We start from the raw sequence: 17,294 nt of genomic DNA, 5'->3' as shown, positions 1-17,294 counted from the left end.
ACTGTAATTATTCTTTCCAAAAATTCCGTCCGATACCGGCAGTGTGGAAGTTTATTTCTAATCCTTCCAATTTCCAATCTTTCCAATTTCCGACCCAGTGGCAAGTGTTATTTATTATGTACAGTTGGAAAGGTTTGGATTTGAAAATTTGAAAATTCCAATGACATGTGCACGTTACCCTTGTCCCGCAACTTAATAGAATTTACTGAATTATCGATATTCTCAAAAGTGCATAATTTAAGAATGTCAATCAATTATAAATATCAATCATAGATACGTGAAAACCCGAAACATCTAGTAGATAAAAAGATCAATATTTTTCTTATCAATATGAAATTATTATCATCTAACCAAGAAAATGTGTACTTAAAAATCCTTATTACGTGAAAATGATGCCATAGTGCATTTTACGCAGGGGCGATATTACAAGAAACCCACTACAGTGATGAGTGAAGTATAATTTATTCACTTAAAAAATTTTAAGTTCAGTCTGAATTATATTCTGGTAATCTGCGGTATTTAAAAAGGTACTCAATTATTACCGGGAAAAGCCTCAGCCGAAAAAAAAGCCAGGATTTACACAATAAAATACCTGTAAAGTGTAAGTTAATCACTGATACAGGACCCGAGCAATATATATTATACAGTAGGTAACAAGAAATGTCTCAACATGTGACCAAAAACAATCTAATCATATGAAAACAAAAATCATTCAAATCATTCCTTACTTTTGTAATATACCATGTAAAAAAAGTCGATCCGTTTTTTATATTCATTTTTTCCGTAAAAGGCTCATATTTCCGGAATTAATAACCTTATATCACGGAATTTATCATTTTCCGTGAATGGATCCGTGAAAGACTCATTTTTACGGAGTTTTTACAGAAATAACGGATAAAATTTTTTTTATAGGGATACAATAATGTTTTCATTTTTTTTCAAATTCTTCACTTAAAATCACTAAAAACATTAAAATGAATGGGCATATATTATATATAACTGTAACGAAATATAAAATGGTTTCAACTGGTTCATTAGTTTGTATAACAATATTTTCCATACGCATTAAAATAAACTGATATAATGTATTCTACACGCATTTTATCATATTTCTTATAAATGATAACGTTCCTTCACTGCACTGATGGAAATTCACTAGTTGTGCTAATTTTATTTAAAAAATTCATATTAAATTTATCTAAAAAAATAAGCAATCATAGCATATGACTTTACAGAAATTCTGCTAAGACATTAGCGAAAAATACCATGTGACTAAGCAAATAATCTTGTTACCTATAGATGATATATTGCTCGGGGTACTATACCTACTGAAATTAATTTAAGAGAACATTGCGTAACTCTTATGTATTTATTTTCCGGAGCGAAGCGAAGGACTATATATGTCTACGCACTATGAAAAATGATCAATGTCCCTCACGTGACGTCAAATAATGAAATCGCAAATTTTAGCGCTCCGGACTTACAACGGTTTCCGCTTCCTAGTTATAGAGCGCTTAAAGATCATGTATTTTATATTTTATTTGTTCTACAATATTATTTAAAAGTCAAAAGGAGGGGGTTTAGAATGCCAATCTAACTAATCTAACTTTTATATACGATCGGCTCGGCGGCTCGCCTTATTACATTTGAATCGTCCCGTGAAATTTAGCCAATCAAGTAGGTTATTGCGGTGATATAGAAACGGCGCAGTGATGAGCATCCAATGATTTGAAATATTATTGGAATTGGAAGAATTGGAAGTCCAAAAGTGCTTCCAATTCTCACTTGATATAAAACTTTATACGTTTCAATGTGCATTGGAACATTGGAAGCTTCCAGTGACTTTTATTGGAATTGGAAATATTATTGGAATTGGAAGATTTGAAAGTCCAAAAGTGCTTCCAATTCTCACTTGATATAAAACTTTATATGTTTCAATGTGCATTGGAACATTGGAAGCTTTCAATGACTTTTTATTGGAATTGGAAATATTATTGGAATTTGAAGAATTGGAAGTCCAAAAGGTGAGCCGTTCAAAATCCCGACAATCAGAATCCCGCTACAACACAAACCCGACGCTCACACCCAACAATCAGAATCCCGCTACAACACAAACCCGACGCTCACACCCGACAATCAGAATCCCGCTACAACACAAACCCGACGCTCACACCCGACAATCAGAATCCCGCTACAACACAAACCCGACGCTCACACCCGACAAATCATAATCCCGAAACTTCAGAATCCCGTAACCACATTATTCCCCAACATTAATCTTAATTTTTTTATAGACGTAATATTTTGTAATAATTTTTAATTTAAAATATCGCAAAATTATAATTTCTATTGTAAAATTACAGCTGATTTCATAATGTACGGGACACTTGGCAAAATTTAAAGAACTCGGAAACATTCGGTAAAAGTTCAAAATAAGATAAAATTATACCACCATTCTCGGAATAGTACTCCAAAATTAGCGTATAAGTTTTATTTTATATCAAGCTTTACCGAATACTTCCGAGTTCTTTAAAATTTGCTAAGTGTCCCGCACATTATGAAATCAGCTGTAATAATTTTTTTAATATTGCAAAAATAGATGTTATTATTATTTTTTTTATTAATATTTAATAATACATCGCAAAAAATTAAGAATCACTTCGCAAATATAAATTTTTGATTATTTTTTTTTTAAAAAAAAAGAACTTGCTTTTAAATTCAATAAAAATTTAAATTATTGCGTCATAAAGATAATAATAATTTTTTTATTTTTTCAATATACTGATTAAAGATTTTAATAAATCATTTTTTAGAATTTCTATATTATGTCATTATATTTCAATTGCTAGGAGGATAGTTTCGGAATAATGAATGTCGGGGAATAATGTGGTTACGGGATTCTGAAGTTTCGGGATTATGATTTGTCGGGTGTGAGCGTCGGGTTTGTGTTGTAGCGGGATTATGATTTGTCGGGTGTGAGCATCGGGTTTGTGTTGTAGCGGGATTCTGATTGTCGGGATTTCGTGGTAAATCCGTCCAAAAGTGCTTCCAACTTCCCAACGCCCATCACTATAAGAAATGTTATTAAAGTCGCTTGTCGAAAATTATAAAAAAATAACATTTTTTTGGTTTTAAACTTTTAGTCGAATGACCCAGTTTATTTGAGTAAATGAAATTTAATAAATCAAAAAAATATATTTAATAAAAATACCCTTTCGTCAAAATGGTATTTCGGTAAGGATTTCGAGCATTTCAATCAATACTTTTCAGCAAAGTAAACTTCGGTGATACCATGTAAACATATATTTATATGAAACGTTTAATACTATACATGTTGCCGAAATAATTTTTAATTTCGGACCAATTTCTGCTTTGTGACATAACTCCACAGTTGTAAACGTACTCATCTGAAATTTGTCAGAAGATTTCACTGGATTTCAGAGAGTGTAGAGAAGTTCTTAAATAATTTCTACCTTATTTGTAACAATTTCGGCCAGGCTTGTCTATATTTTGGAAATATAAAGTTAATTAATGGGACGAAGGTAAATAAGCTTAGCCGAAATTGTTGCCAATAAGATCTGAGAATTTCTCTATATTCTCTGGGTTCTAGCAAAAATTTCTGCCAAGTTTCAGTTGGCTACTCTGGAGTTATGCTACAAAGCCGAAATTGTTCAAATTATTTCGGAAACATGTATAGTTTATACGAAAGTTATAAAACTATTCTAAACTAAGAGTTGAAAATAAAAATTCTGTAAGAGTAAATATGTACAAAAGGCCTGGTTTCGAGAACCTTTTAAGAAAATGAACCAGCTATCTAATATCCGATATATATGATGGGAAGACATGGAAAGAATTCCCGTCAAACTTAGAAGTTCTGAATCCTAAACGGTTCTTTTACTTCTAAAATGGCCGATTCCTACTTCCGTCAGTTTGAGTTTTACATATTTAAATTTATTAAATTAAAATATTATAAGTACAATTATGTATTATACCGTGACGTGTTATATGCTTTGGTATATTTGTTGAAATGTCCGTTATGGAATTATGGAAAAGTAATCGTTATAGTCGCACATATTTCATATTAAGATGGAAGGTACAATCATTTTTATTTGCCATAAAATATACTGCAACATTTAAACGCGTTATATAATTACATATTTTGTAATAAGCATGAAAGTATTCTTATATTATATTTGAACATAATAGAATTTTCGTAATTATCTATCATAAAATGTATTTTAAAGATATACATGAATGGAAAAGTTTTTAAAATCAAAATTTATTAAACTAAGAATTGTTTCAAGTACCTTAAAAAATCAGATATATTCCGGGGTTTCTTGTTTTTTTTTTTCTCCAATGAAATCATACTTTTGAAACTAATCATAAAAGATATACAATTTTTTTTTTTATTTTATCTTAAAAAAAATACCTTAAAATATTTATATAATTAAACGAGTTTGTCTATATTTACGAAATGAAGAAATAGAAAGTATATATAATCTTAAAAAAATTTTTTACTGCATCGTTGCAAAGTAAAAAAAAAATAATAAATATAATCAAATGTAAATAAATAAATAGAAAAGCGAATGACAAAATAGTAAAAGAAAAATAAAATATTAATTATATTCTATAAAATTTATTAAGTTAAATTAGTACATGTATTAAATGATAAATATATATAATTTTGTTTGTGTATTAAAGGAAATAAGTAAGAAATATAATAATAATAAAATATCAAACTCCAAAATAAGAATCTGATTCCATCATAACAGAAAATGGAACGTTCAGATTATTACCGGACAAATCAAATCCTTCCGATGTATTAACGGAATTAACGCTGGAATTTTCCAAACTATTTGATTCATAATTAATATCTTCACGATGACATGAAGTAAAAGTATTTTCGGACTCAGATACAACTCGATTTTGAGGTATATTCCAATTAGATATTCCTTCTTCATATATATTTGCAATTTCAAAATAATCATTGGAAGATAAATTCGAACTCGGAAATTCTAAATTAAACGGAGAATTCATATTTATGGAATGGTCCGAATTAACTTTTTCCGTAGTAGGTTGAAACTGTTCGATGTCTTTTGAAACAAAAATTTCTCGATAATTATCAGGAGAGATGTCCGGGTTCGGATATATTTTCTTTCTAGATAGGTTTATCTCGGAATTAATGGATTTTGAAATTTCAGATGTAATATTATTAATAGAATTTATTGGATTTTGAAGTGTTATATCTGATTGTGATTGTGATAAAGGAGAAAATTTCTTTGATTTAGACGATGAAGATGATGGTATAAGAGGTTTATTATTTGTTGGTTTTGTTTCCTTTGAAGAATCTTCTTGTAAGTAAGATTTTGGTTGAAATGAAACAAGATTCCATTTTTCACGTTTTTTGCGTCGACCGGTTTTCGGGTACATTTCTCTATGATATTTATTTGCTTCTTGCGCTATACGTTTATATTCTGCTTTTACATCGGAAGATTCTTCCTCCCATGATTGTGAAGTCATAGAAGATATAACTGTCATAGGTAAATAATAACCATGAGAACGAGCGGCTTCAACACATAATTTTCTATAAATTATGAATGCATTTGGAGCGCGCGCCATTATTTTACCATTTGAAGATTGTTTTAATATTAAATCTCTTGGATTAATAGTTGGAGGAAAAGGAGGTTTAAAGCATGGATGACTACTACCATTTATAACTTGGTTGGGACATAAAGGATCGCTAGAGTCAATAAAAACGCACGCTCTTTCAGAATTTTGCAAACGCGAAACTTCGTTTTTATCTAGTTTACTCATAGCCGAAATAATTTAATAACAACAAGTCGGATCATTAAAATTTTTCTTTATTGTCATTTATATATTCTATCTCGTTGCACAAAAAACAAGAATTTATGTACAACTAATAGAAAAAAGTGTGCGTTTATTTTATCATGTCGATCCCAATGTACGGATCTTGTTTTCCTATTACATAATTTCTAATATAGGACAATTGAATAATGGCCAACAAAAATAATTTTTTAATTTAAAAATGATTAAAATCACATCACAATTTCCCTATTATTAAGGTCTGCTTGAATAATGAGATTAATGCAGAAGATTTATTATTGTACGTTGTTTTAAAGACAACTCATGTTTTGTTTATAACTAAATCGAGATATTTTACACAGTCTAAAATTTTGAGGTTTCAATTAAATATATTATTTAATTTTTTTTTTTAAAATAAAAAAAGAAGTTTAGAATAGAAGATTTTTTTGAAAAAAAAAGAAAAAAAAATTTTTTATATTGTGCTCTGGCTGGAATGTGTACTACTCTGAATAAACTTATTGATTGAACTCATTATTTATTACACCAATTGAATATAGACGTGTTAATAGATGATTATTTTTGATCTTTTTGCGAGAGGGAAACAAACATAAGTGGTTAGATGCATTTTATTAATAAAATAATAATTAAAAATAAAATCGATTGTTTTCCATTTTGATTAGAAATTTTTTATTATATATATATATATATTTCCCAGTGTAATGTTACATTTCTTCCAAATATGTATTTTAATTAGAAAATTTTTGGAAATTTGATAAAATCGCGTGCATTTCACATCTTTGTTTATTTTTACCGTGATATATTTTATAAATAAGAAATCTCTTTTTTTATCTTTTTTTTTTTTTAATATCCCAAAATTTCGATTCATTTATTATTAATAAAAAAACTTTGTAACCATTGTGATTAATCTCCTGATTTTCTCATTTGCATTCAAATAATGACACAAAATCGTCAAATTTTAATAAAGTTTTAATAATAAAGAAAGAGCGCGCAAAAAACAAAAGTCATATGTTGTTTGTGTAACTTCACCAAGAATCGAATATATTATAACACATCAATGATAACGCGCGAAATATCGTGCTTTTCATCAAAAGTTTCAAAATTGTACTTTGTATTATTTTATATAATTTGAAAATACATAAATTGTATATATTAAAATAATTTGTAATACACCCAGCGGAAAATATTTCTTATAATGATTTACTAATTACCAATTACCTATATACTTTATATGCTGTGCACATATGAAACGTTGTTTATTTTGAACCCTACTGTTATATAAAAAAAAATAATAAATTTATTATGTATGACAGTGTAATAACTTTTTTTCTCTATTGAAAATAGTTTAATTAAAATAACAATGTTTATGTGATATTTGAAAAAAAAAAAATACATGAAACAATTATTGAAACATTATAAACTTTATCTCTTAACTATTTTCGGAAAGCCGCTTTCTATATTATTTTTGATGGTGTGTTACGGAATTTTCTACAAATATTTTTTGTAAAATAATCTTTTTTTGTATTAGTGAATTTTACTTAATTTAAAAAATGCATTTGATCTTTATCAATAGATGATCTATAGAATAAAATATCATTGAAAAACCGTTTTATATTCAAATTTCTTTGTATTTAATCACGTAATTTTTCAGTTTATTATCATTTTATTATAATATTCCGGTATTAAAGTGAGTTGCTGCGCCACTACGCCATTGTAGTTTCTGAGTCACATTATTATTATCACCTGCAAATTTGTAGAAATTAAATACTTCCTACATGGAATTTATAATAATATGATTATTACAAAATTCTTCCCTTGTAGACCCTAAATTAAGGATCGCAACAGTTTTCATTTCCATAAAAAATTATAAAACTTTAAATCATTAATTATTACTTATTGTTATTTACTTGTATTACACACATTATACACATTATGATACTTCAAAAATTCATCCAGACCGCAGATTGCATGAAAAAAAAAACAAAGGTATTAAATAACAATGAGGATAATGATAGGGTATTTATAAATAATTTATAAATATCTTCATACATATAAAATTTTATTCGCTGAATGTAAAATTAATTATGTAAATTGTTATTGAAACAATTTAATATTGTAACATTCAATAACAATCTGTTGTTCTACAATAACGTTTAGAAAAAATTATAATTATATTATTTTTTTTTTTTAAATTTAAAAGAATTTCATTACTACTTTTAAAATACGCATATTTTATTAATCAAAAGTGATCATCCTAATTCCTTATTCCTCATGACCAAAATAAGAAATTATCATAAGAACAATGATCTCAAACAACTGTATCCAATTAGGAAGTTTTTAACTTCAAAAATTTTCTTCTAGAATATCATGGATTTCTTGTTATTATAGGTCGGTCATTCCCGAATAGGAACCAAAAAAAGTAATGGATTATTTTAAAACTAAAGGTTTAGTTTGACATAATAAGAAATAATATGACTGATGACTGACTGTATCAATATTATATAGATAACTTTGTTTATACACGCGCTAATTTTTTTTTAGAATTTAATATAATGTATAAAATAATCGTTTGTAATACCAAAAAAAAATTTATTTTATTATAAAAACAGAGAAAATGGGGGTTTTTTTTTTTGACGATCAGGAATTTATGATTTTGATCTCCAAGTTTGTAAAATAATGGGAATAATGTAATATGATGTCATTTTTTTTTTTTAGTGATGTAACTTGTCGTGTTTACCTCGCGTTAATAAAACGGTAGTTACAAAAATATAAAACAAATATTAATTGTTTTCCTTGAATATAATAAAATTTAAACATGCGATATTTTTAATTACTTGTGTACTACATTTCAAAAAAATTTTTCGTTCAAAAAGTAAATAATTTTTTTTTAAAAAAAAAAAGTATTTGGTCATTTTAACCAAGTGTATGATCAAAAAATTTACAATCAACTCTAACTAATTATAAATGCACCTCTCCCTTGGGACCATACACGTAATTTTCAAAATAGTGCATTTACCCTATTATTATATGTCGGAGTTTTTGGAATGAAAAACCATTTATAGAAATTTTTACCAGAAATTTTTTTATGGAATTTAAAGAGGGTGTGCATTTATAGAGTAAAAAAGCTTGGGATAGGTACATTTGTGGAAGATATATATATATATATATACAGTGGGTGCATTTCATATAGAGGATGCATTTATAAATAGTTGACTGCATTTGAAGCTGTGCCAACATCCTTCGACTGTTCCCCTAAAGACTTCCACTATGTATTAGTTTTTTTTATATATATATATTATCAATTTGTAATGAGTCTATATACACATTTACGTGTAGCAATTACCCTACATTAATCTACATCATTTATAAATTTAACTTTTTTACACAAAACAATTTTGAACACTCCACCTCTGACAGTATTACAAGTAGCGGCCTTGAAAAATACGGATCATTTTTATTTGATTGATTTCTTCTGGTTACATATCTCCTTATTTTTACTTCAATTTCTAATTCCTTTTGTTCTTTCCCTGCTATCTTCATTAGTCAGTTCATTCTAACGTGAGTCCACCAGTTGGATTTTGTATATCTAGTCTAGATTTGTACTTATATTATGCCAATTTTGTCATAACGAGTCGGTATTTAATGATGTATTCATCTCTTCTTAAGTAAAAAATAAAAAATTTGAAGCTGTGTCATACAATCAGTACGATAACAAAATCTTACTTTTTAAAAATTTATCTTTCAATATTTGTTTATGACCTTGTCTATTAATGCACTGATTAACAAAATATTTATTTTACCGTATAGCGCTGCATAAATTACCCTGGTTCTTATCAAACTGAATTGAGGTAATACCCCGAGATACTATATAAGGAGGGGTGTATAATATACAATAAATAACTTTTGGCAAAATATTAAAAATTAGCACCGGATAACTTTTTCAAGAAATTGGTACCCGATAGGTTGATATTATTTTTTTAAGGGGGATATTATTTCGGGAGAGTACTGCAATAAATGTATGCAGCAGCGCTATATGGTACAAATATAATTTAGTGTTCCATCAAAAATTTATTCTTCCGTTTCAAAATTTTTTTTTTTTTTTTTTTTTTTTTTTTTTTTTTTTTTTTTTTTTTTTTTCAAAAGAATGGGCTTCTCTCAAAGTGCTATTCTTTAAATTTTAACTAACAAAAAGAATACTTTGTCGATGTTAACATGTTGAAATCAATGAAATCAATTCACGTGCAATAAAATACATGATGCAAGGTTAAAAAAGATTCTACGTTACACTTAGTTGACGTAGTTACACATAGTATGATGTAGTTACACACAAACATGTAGTCACACCGTAGTTGAACTAATTGATGTAGTTACACATGATTACACGATGATCATCACAAAAAAACTGATTTCAGAACCTCCCTTCCTTTTCAATTTACTACGTTTGCATCAAAAAGTATAAACTAGAATTGATTTGGGCATGATTGAATGCCCGAATTTAAAGTTCAAAATTCTGATCCTTAACCTTTCTTCAAGTTTTTTTTTTTGTTAAATATATATTAAAATACGAATACGATTTTTTTTTTTTTGATTTTATCAAAAAAAAAAAAAAAACGTTTATGAATAATCTATTATATAATTTAAATAATAATTAATAATTTATATATAAAATCAAATTTTTTTATCATACCATAAAAAGTCAAAAATAAATAATTCATCGATCTAAATGAATACTTTAACTGAGTTTTAAGTTTTTAATCCGAATAAATTGGTTCCGGATCGAAATAACAACGAAATTCCCGATTACAAAACTTCTTTCGGTCATAAAGACTCGCATATTGAACAATATGTACCATATGTACCGTATATATAGTTTTTACATTAAGTTCACTCATATAAAATGTCACGTGTCGGTTAATTTTTTTTTACCTTTATACTGTACTGTGAAAAGAAATATACTGTATATATATATATATATAATATATTTATGATATATATATATATATATAGCATCTTATATTGACCATCCAATACATTTCTTCAAAGATAAAATGTAATAAAACCACATAAAGAAATTTTAAAGGGTAAAAAATGGGAATCGCACAACTTTTATAGGAAATGTATAAAGATGAACGCTTGTTATAAACGTGCATAAGACTCATGCTTTTATATCATTTTAGTATATTGATCGCAAACAAATTTATAGTTTTAAGTATGACAAAAAATTGGTATTCTTTATTTCATATAATCAATATAATCTCGTTTTTAACAGATTACTATTTTAACTAGACTTTAAATGATAATCATATGATGATCTTTGAGGTCTAGAACATAGCGATCGCATTCAATTATTCGCTTAATTTTTCCGTTTTCGTGTTTGTTAATAATAAATAAATATATCATCCTATTATTCACCTAATGAATGAAAAAATGCAGTGTTCATATAACACAAACAAACAAACATATTAGGAAAATGACATCAACACATCGAGAGGGTCTAGAACCATTACCTAGAACCACCTAGAGTACTGAAAATTCAATTTAAAAACTTTGAATGAATTACCTTAAAAGACTGGTTCGCGTTTTTCATCATTAAAGTAGTGGAAATTTAGTTTCCGGTAGCTAAATATAATTTTTTTGGGTTTTTTTTTGGCTTTTCACTCTTTTTTTTTTCTCTCAGTAAATCTTCCATAGAATTTTGACGTTTTGTTTTTGTTTTGCAAAAATTATATATATTTTTTCTTTTTTTTTTTTTTTTTAAAAAAAAACAAAAAGTTTATACAAATATTGAAATAACAAAACGGTAACATATAAATAATATTATTAATATATTGTTAATTTGGTTTAGTATATATATATATATATATATATATATATACAGTATATTCTATTTATTTTATCAAATTATTAATTTTTTATTTTTTTTATTTTTTTTATTTTTCAATTGTATTCTTTTGAAAAATGTATAATAACAATTCAATAGGAAGGTAATGCCAATCAAAGAACCTGAAATGGACATAGGAGAAGACATAAATAGAGCACGTATAGTAGCACTTGCCGTAAAAGAAGCTTGTTCAATTCTAAGTTCAGAACAAAGTCAAAAAGATGGTTGGGAAGCTGCCCGTCAATTGATTTTAAAGAATAAATTACTTACTGAAGACGAAAAGAAAAATATAATTCTTTTATTACAACCAAAACCATCATCAATATCATCTTCTCCTTCATCCTCGTGTATGTATTATATATTATCATGAAATTCTTTTTTTTTAAAAAAAATAATAAAAAATTAATTATTGAAATTGTATAAAATTTTCTAGAATCACACTTTAACATTCACCCGTAAATGTCATAAAATCCTCTGTGTAATATAAATATTTTAACAAATACATCAATTTCGAAATATTACTTTCATATTAACTCTCGCGTTCCCAACATTTTAAATCAACATTTTAAATCCTTTGAAAAATAAAAAATAAAAAAAAAATTCGGATAATATATCGACAAAGGTATATATATATATTATAAGATAAAATATATGTTTTTTTTTTGTATAATCAATCAAATGTAATATTATATTTCTCAACACGATATCAAATCTACCTTTTATTTTACTAAAAATTCAATATATTTTTAAATATATTTTATTTTTTTTATATATTATAATTAACTTTATATTTTTTTTTATTCCAATTTTTATCCAATTTTTATTAAAAAAAAAAAAAAGAAAAAAAAAAATTATTATATTTTTTTGGGTTTTGTATATGAGATAAAATTTTCTTAATTAAGATTCCTGATTTTCCGGATCTCGTTTATTATTAATTAATTTACGGTATATTTTTTTTTATTTACACATATGGATTCTCTTCTTTTTTTTCTTCAATAGGCTTCATTTTTTTCTTATATTTAGTTTAAATATTATAAGAAAAAATTGAAAATTTTGTTTTTTTATTAATTCAATAATTTAATATTTCTTTTTATTAACCATGTTAAGAAATAACAAATATGTATCGATTGTAATAAATTTAATAAATTTATTAATTGAATTTATGTTTCTCTTTCTTTCTATTATATTAGGTCGTTCTAAATTTTAATTGTTTTGTAAAAAGTTTTAGAAGGGGAAAATTTTGGGAAATTTCCGAGAAATCAGGATTCGAAAAAGTAAACACATAATCAGATATTGTTGTGGAGAAAATTTATCTAATGGAAACTAATGGAAATCTCCAAGAAGCTCTAAACGCTTTTTTGATAAAATAATGTAAATGACGTAATTCAAATTTGAAGCTCAGAAGTTTTATTATTACAGTGATATTAGAACTACGACCAATTCTTTTTTATATTAATAATAATATAGACGGTAAAGATTCTATTATTATTGCATATTTATTTACATGATATTAATTAAACTAACGATTCTTTATTAAAAAATTCAAACAAACCAACCAAAATTGTCGGAATTGTCGGATAAAGAAGGATTTTACTATAAGAGAATTGGACTTTGAGTCAACTAGTAGTGAACTAGTCCAAATCTAATAGTCCAAATTTTTTTTCTTGTCCAATTTCCATCACTTGCATGATAATGATAAATCTGATCACATGTCATAGAATCAAGATTTTTGATAAAATTACATCATAATCATGATGATGAATAATTAGTAAACGTAAGGTTCTTGAAGAAACTTGTTAATAATTAACTAATTTGGTATAAATAATCAAAATTATTAAAATGATAAAATGACAAATTTAATTAAATATTTTTTTTTTTATTATTTAATCATATTGGTAAACGTTTCACAAATAAATATTGCTTAATAACTTAAAATGATAAATTCATAGATTACATAGATTACATAAATTAAATAGCTTAATTAAATACGCAATTATAATGAAAAAATTATTATTAAATTAATCTCTCTCTATCTCTATATTGTCTATATATACATGTAATAGTTTTAATGATAAAAATAGAAATGGCAGTTTTGCAAAAAAAAAAAAAATCTCTATTTATATACTTATATTACATATAGTATTTCGAAATTATAAAAATAATGAAGGTTTTTCTTATACAGTCATATGCTTATGAAAAAAATAAAATAATTAAAATAAAAATTTCGATAAAATCGCCGTGTTTTTGTTAAAACCGCCACATGTTTAAAATTTTCGATAAACCGCCACCCGCCACATTTAAAAAAAAAGTTTTCGTTAAAGCCACCACATTTTTTTTTTTAAAAAAAAAATCGCCGTTGTTTTTAATAATTTTCGTCAAAGTTGTTGAATTTGAAAAGTAAAACAAATCTACTGGAGGATTCGATAGATAGGTGGGAAATTCCATATTATCATCGGAACTTGAAAATGTAGGTGAGGTTACGTTTGAAAATTGTTCGATTTCATCAAGACTTACTTCATCAAGTCCGTATGATTCTTGAGAAGATAACAATGTTGAAAATTGTAAATTTTCATTAGAAATGTTATCAATATTTTCAAATGAAATATCTGGGCTTTGAACAATTTCGTTATCAATAGAATGAATATTTTGAGGTGCGTGAACAGCAATCATAGGAACTTCTTCGCAAGGATCATTTCGATGCCATACTATCACATTGTTCTCTTTCTTCGAAGGTCTAATAGCGATGTGCTCAATTTTACGTTTTTTTGAAGTTGTCATAACATTAGGTTTATAATCGTTACTTTGAAATTGATCATTGTTTAAAAATTGAGGTGATGGAATAGGTGTGGTAGATCCGGAAGGATAAGAAAATCCAAAGAAATTCGTAGCTGTCAAGGGAATAGGAATAATTAAGTTATTATGAATAACAAAATTTTCAAGTTCTTCCCAAGATTGTCCCTTTTCAAATTCTGTACTATCATTTGATGTAAGAATTAATAATTTATTTAGAATTTTATTAAGATTTTCATTATCAATATTTGTATTCACATTATTTGTTATTTCGCATAATTTTTTTAAAATTATTGTTTGTTCATTTGAAATATGAGGATTGGAGAATAAAGAAAGGTAAAGGTTTCCAATAAGATCGATTGGTTTAGTTTCATTTTTATGATTTATTTGATTCATTAATGAAATTATAGTATTTTCATATTTGGTCATTTGTTCTTCAAGTTCTTGTCTAGATTGTTCCGGATCATCTTCTCTTTCTTCCCCAGCTACTGCATTTTTTCTTGCTGCATTTAAAATACGAGTAATTCTCAAAAGATTTGGTTCGGAATAAACGCAAGTTTCATTATGATTATGACAATATTTGCATGGTTTTCTAGTGAGATAATTTCCATCGCATTTTTTCTTATCACGTTTGCATCTATCACACGCCACAATATTAATTTTGCCTCTTGATTTTTTCTGTGACTTTAAAGATGGCGTCATTTGATCATGTGATGTTGAGAAAGTGGTTTGGGAATTCATTCTTTTTCTTATTAAAATTAAAGGAAATAAACTTTTTTTCCGAGAAAAAAAAAGATCAAAAATTGCTTTTTCGTAATTAAGAGAGAAAAATAATTATTTAACGTATGAATGCTTTTTTTTTTGATGAGTGTATGAGGAATCAAGCCATTATATATTTTTTAGAAGCCACAGTCACGTGTTAAACAGGTTTGTACTATTTCATGTATAACGAACAAAATCTTCAGAAAATCTTTACTAAATGGAGTTCTTATACCTTCCAATAAAATTCAATAACTTGGAAGTAAATCCCTTATTTTAGTGAGAGTGTAACCAGTAGATTTTTCTTAAAAGAAAGAATAATATTCCATCTTTCTACACATAATAAATTTATATTACATCAGACTATACCCTATTTTTCAGCGTCTTTTATTCCTACTATGTACCCATTATTTCGATAATCTTTGACGTAATATTTATTTCCTTTCTGCGGAAATGACATAATCTTATTTTTTTTAATGGGAATTTAACTACGAAACGTCACGTATGATATGGGAACTGGAACCTAATTTTTATAAAATTAATTTCATTTTTTTTTTTTCATTTTTAATTTATTTTAACAATGCAACGTTTTAATGTTCACTTTGTTCAAAGCTTTTTTTTTTTTATAATAAAACTTGTATAGTAAAGACTTATAAATTTCTTTTTTAGCTAATAAAAAAATGCCGCTATGTTACGCACGTACATATCCGTGTGTATATTGTGTCACAATATCTATAGAATATTCGCCACACGAAAGCCACAATAGGATTTCTAGGGTGGAACTAAATTTTCAGCCACCCCATTGACCTCCTTGTACTCCGTAGCTTCATTCAGCCAAAACAATCATATTTGACTTTTTTATTGATATTGTATTTATTTTGTAATTACGCAAAAAAGAATTTTCCCTGGGTGAAGAGAAAACACTATATTTTAAATAATCATTATTACAAATAACGTAAATAACGTTGATCCTTGTCATTGTACGATGGTAATTTTAGTGATAGACTGCCGAAGAAAATTTTAATAATGAAGGTTGTTCACTAAAAGTGGTATTTTTCAATAAAAGTGTTGTACCATTATTCGGGTAGATCTCTTAAGATTGGCCCGTGCGTTCCACCTGATGAAGGAGTGACACCGAAAATTCCAGAAAGCGAAATCGTTTCTACGCGTACATAAAAATTTGACGCGTTTGTGATTCGACTATCATGGAGTAAAGGTACAATCCTATTACATGTTTAAAATCAGTATTTTTTTTTCTTTTCTTTATAAATTTAACAAGAATTGAATAAATTACCAATCATAATTATTTGTTGTATATTGTGATGTTTGTTGCGATATGATACGATCCCCAGTCATATGTGAGCTACAATAATAATGATTTAATATTTAAGAATAAGCTCATTTCAACAATTCTTCCACTTATTAAACATGGTGATTGATTCCATGAAAAATACGTTGTTTATTTAATGGCATAATGAGAATATTATTAGGAGGTCCACTAAAAAAAAAATATATGTATGAATAAATAATAAAATAAATGAATAAATAAATTACAGTAAAATCTTTCTTTACAATACCTAATCAAAATGCCATTACACGCCAAGGAAGTTTATGAACATCAGATGCTGATGATGGTACCTTTGTACGGGGTCTGACGGAGGATCATTAACACCACTTTGTGGCTGTGAAATAGATAACGATGATTTTCCATTTTGATTTGATCATTTGATGGTACTTCATTTGATTTTGTCATTTAGGATTTAAACCTTTTCCTAAATCTAAACAGGGAATTTCAAATTTGGAATTACAGTATCTCCTAAAAGTGGCAATCAGAATTCAATCACATGGTGGGTAGGATGCTTCGGAACATTTACGATCACGTATTATTACGGCACAATTCCGAACATCCTTGAACATCCTTTCGTTAATCCCTGTTGGTATTTCATCACTAAGATTAACCATTAAATTGTGCTAAACATGGCTGTAAGCAATGTGACTAACATCACGAGAATATTTTTCGATT

General features: G+C 26.7%; 3 protein-coding genes across 3 annotated transcripts; 1 reads left to right on the top strand and 2 right to left on the bottom strand.

Moving 5' to 3' along the window:
• Nucleotides 1-4,413: 4,413 nt before the first annotated feature.
• On the bottom strand, nucleotides 4,414-5,822 carry OCT59_017359 (uncharacterized protein). Its single transcript, XM_025316721.2, has one exon. The coding sequence runs from the start codon at nucleotides 5,812-5,814 to the stop codon at nucleotides 4,735-4,737; it is 1,080 nt and encodes a 359-aa protein (XP_025179931.1). The 5' UTR covers nucleotides 5,815-5,822; the 3' UTR covers nucleotides 4,414-4,734.
• A 6,006-nt stretch (nucleotides 5,823-11,828) lies between these two features.
• On the top strand, nucleotides 11,829-12,092 carry OCT59_017358 (uncharacterized protein; the record flags this gene model as incomplete). Its single annotated transcript, XM_066137435.1, has 1 exon — nucleotides 11,829-12,092. One exon carries the CDS (start codon nucleotides 11,829-11,831, stop codon nucleotides 12,090-12,092), a length of 264 nt encoding a protein of 87 aa, XP_066004021.1.
• Nucleotides 12,093-13,969: 1,877 nt separating this feature from the next.
• Nucleotides 13,970-15,253, bottom strand: OCT59_017357 (uncharacterized protein; the record flags this gene model as incomplete). The annotated part of the gene is made up of 1 exon (XM_025310684.2): nucleotides 13,970-15,253. One exon carries the CDS (start codon nucleotides 15,251-15,253, stop codon nucleotides 13,970-13,972), a length of 1,284 nt encoding a protein of 427 aa, XP_025179932.2.
• Between the last annotated feature and the right edge of the window lie 2,041 nt (nucleotides 15,254-17,294).

The sequence above is a fragment of the Rhizophagus irregularis genome, chromosome 26, assembly GCF_026210795.1.
Source record: "Rhizophagus irregularis chromosome 26, complete sequence".
NCBI classification, from domain to species: domain Eukaryota; kingdom Fungi; phylum Glomeromycota; class Glomeromycetes; order Glomerales; family Glomeraceae; genus Rhizophagus; species Rhizophagus irregularis.
This window is presented reverse-complemented; position numbering and strand designations above follow the sequence as displayed.

What these genes read in the sequence shown, in the direction of transcription:
- OCT59_017359 (XM_025316721.2), bottom strand. Translation starts at nt 5,814, where the DNA reads ATGAGTAAACTAGATAAAAACGAAGTTTCGCGTTTGCAAAATTCTGAA.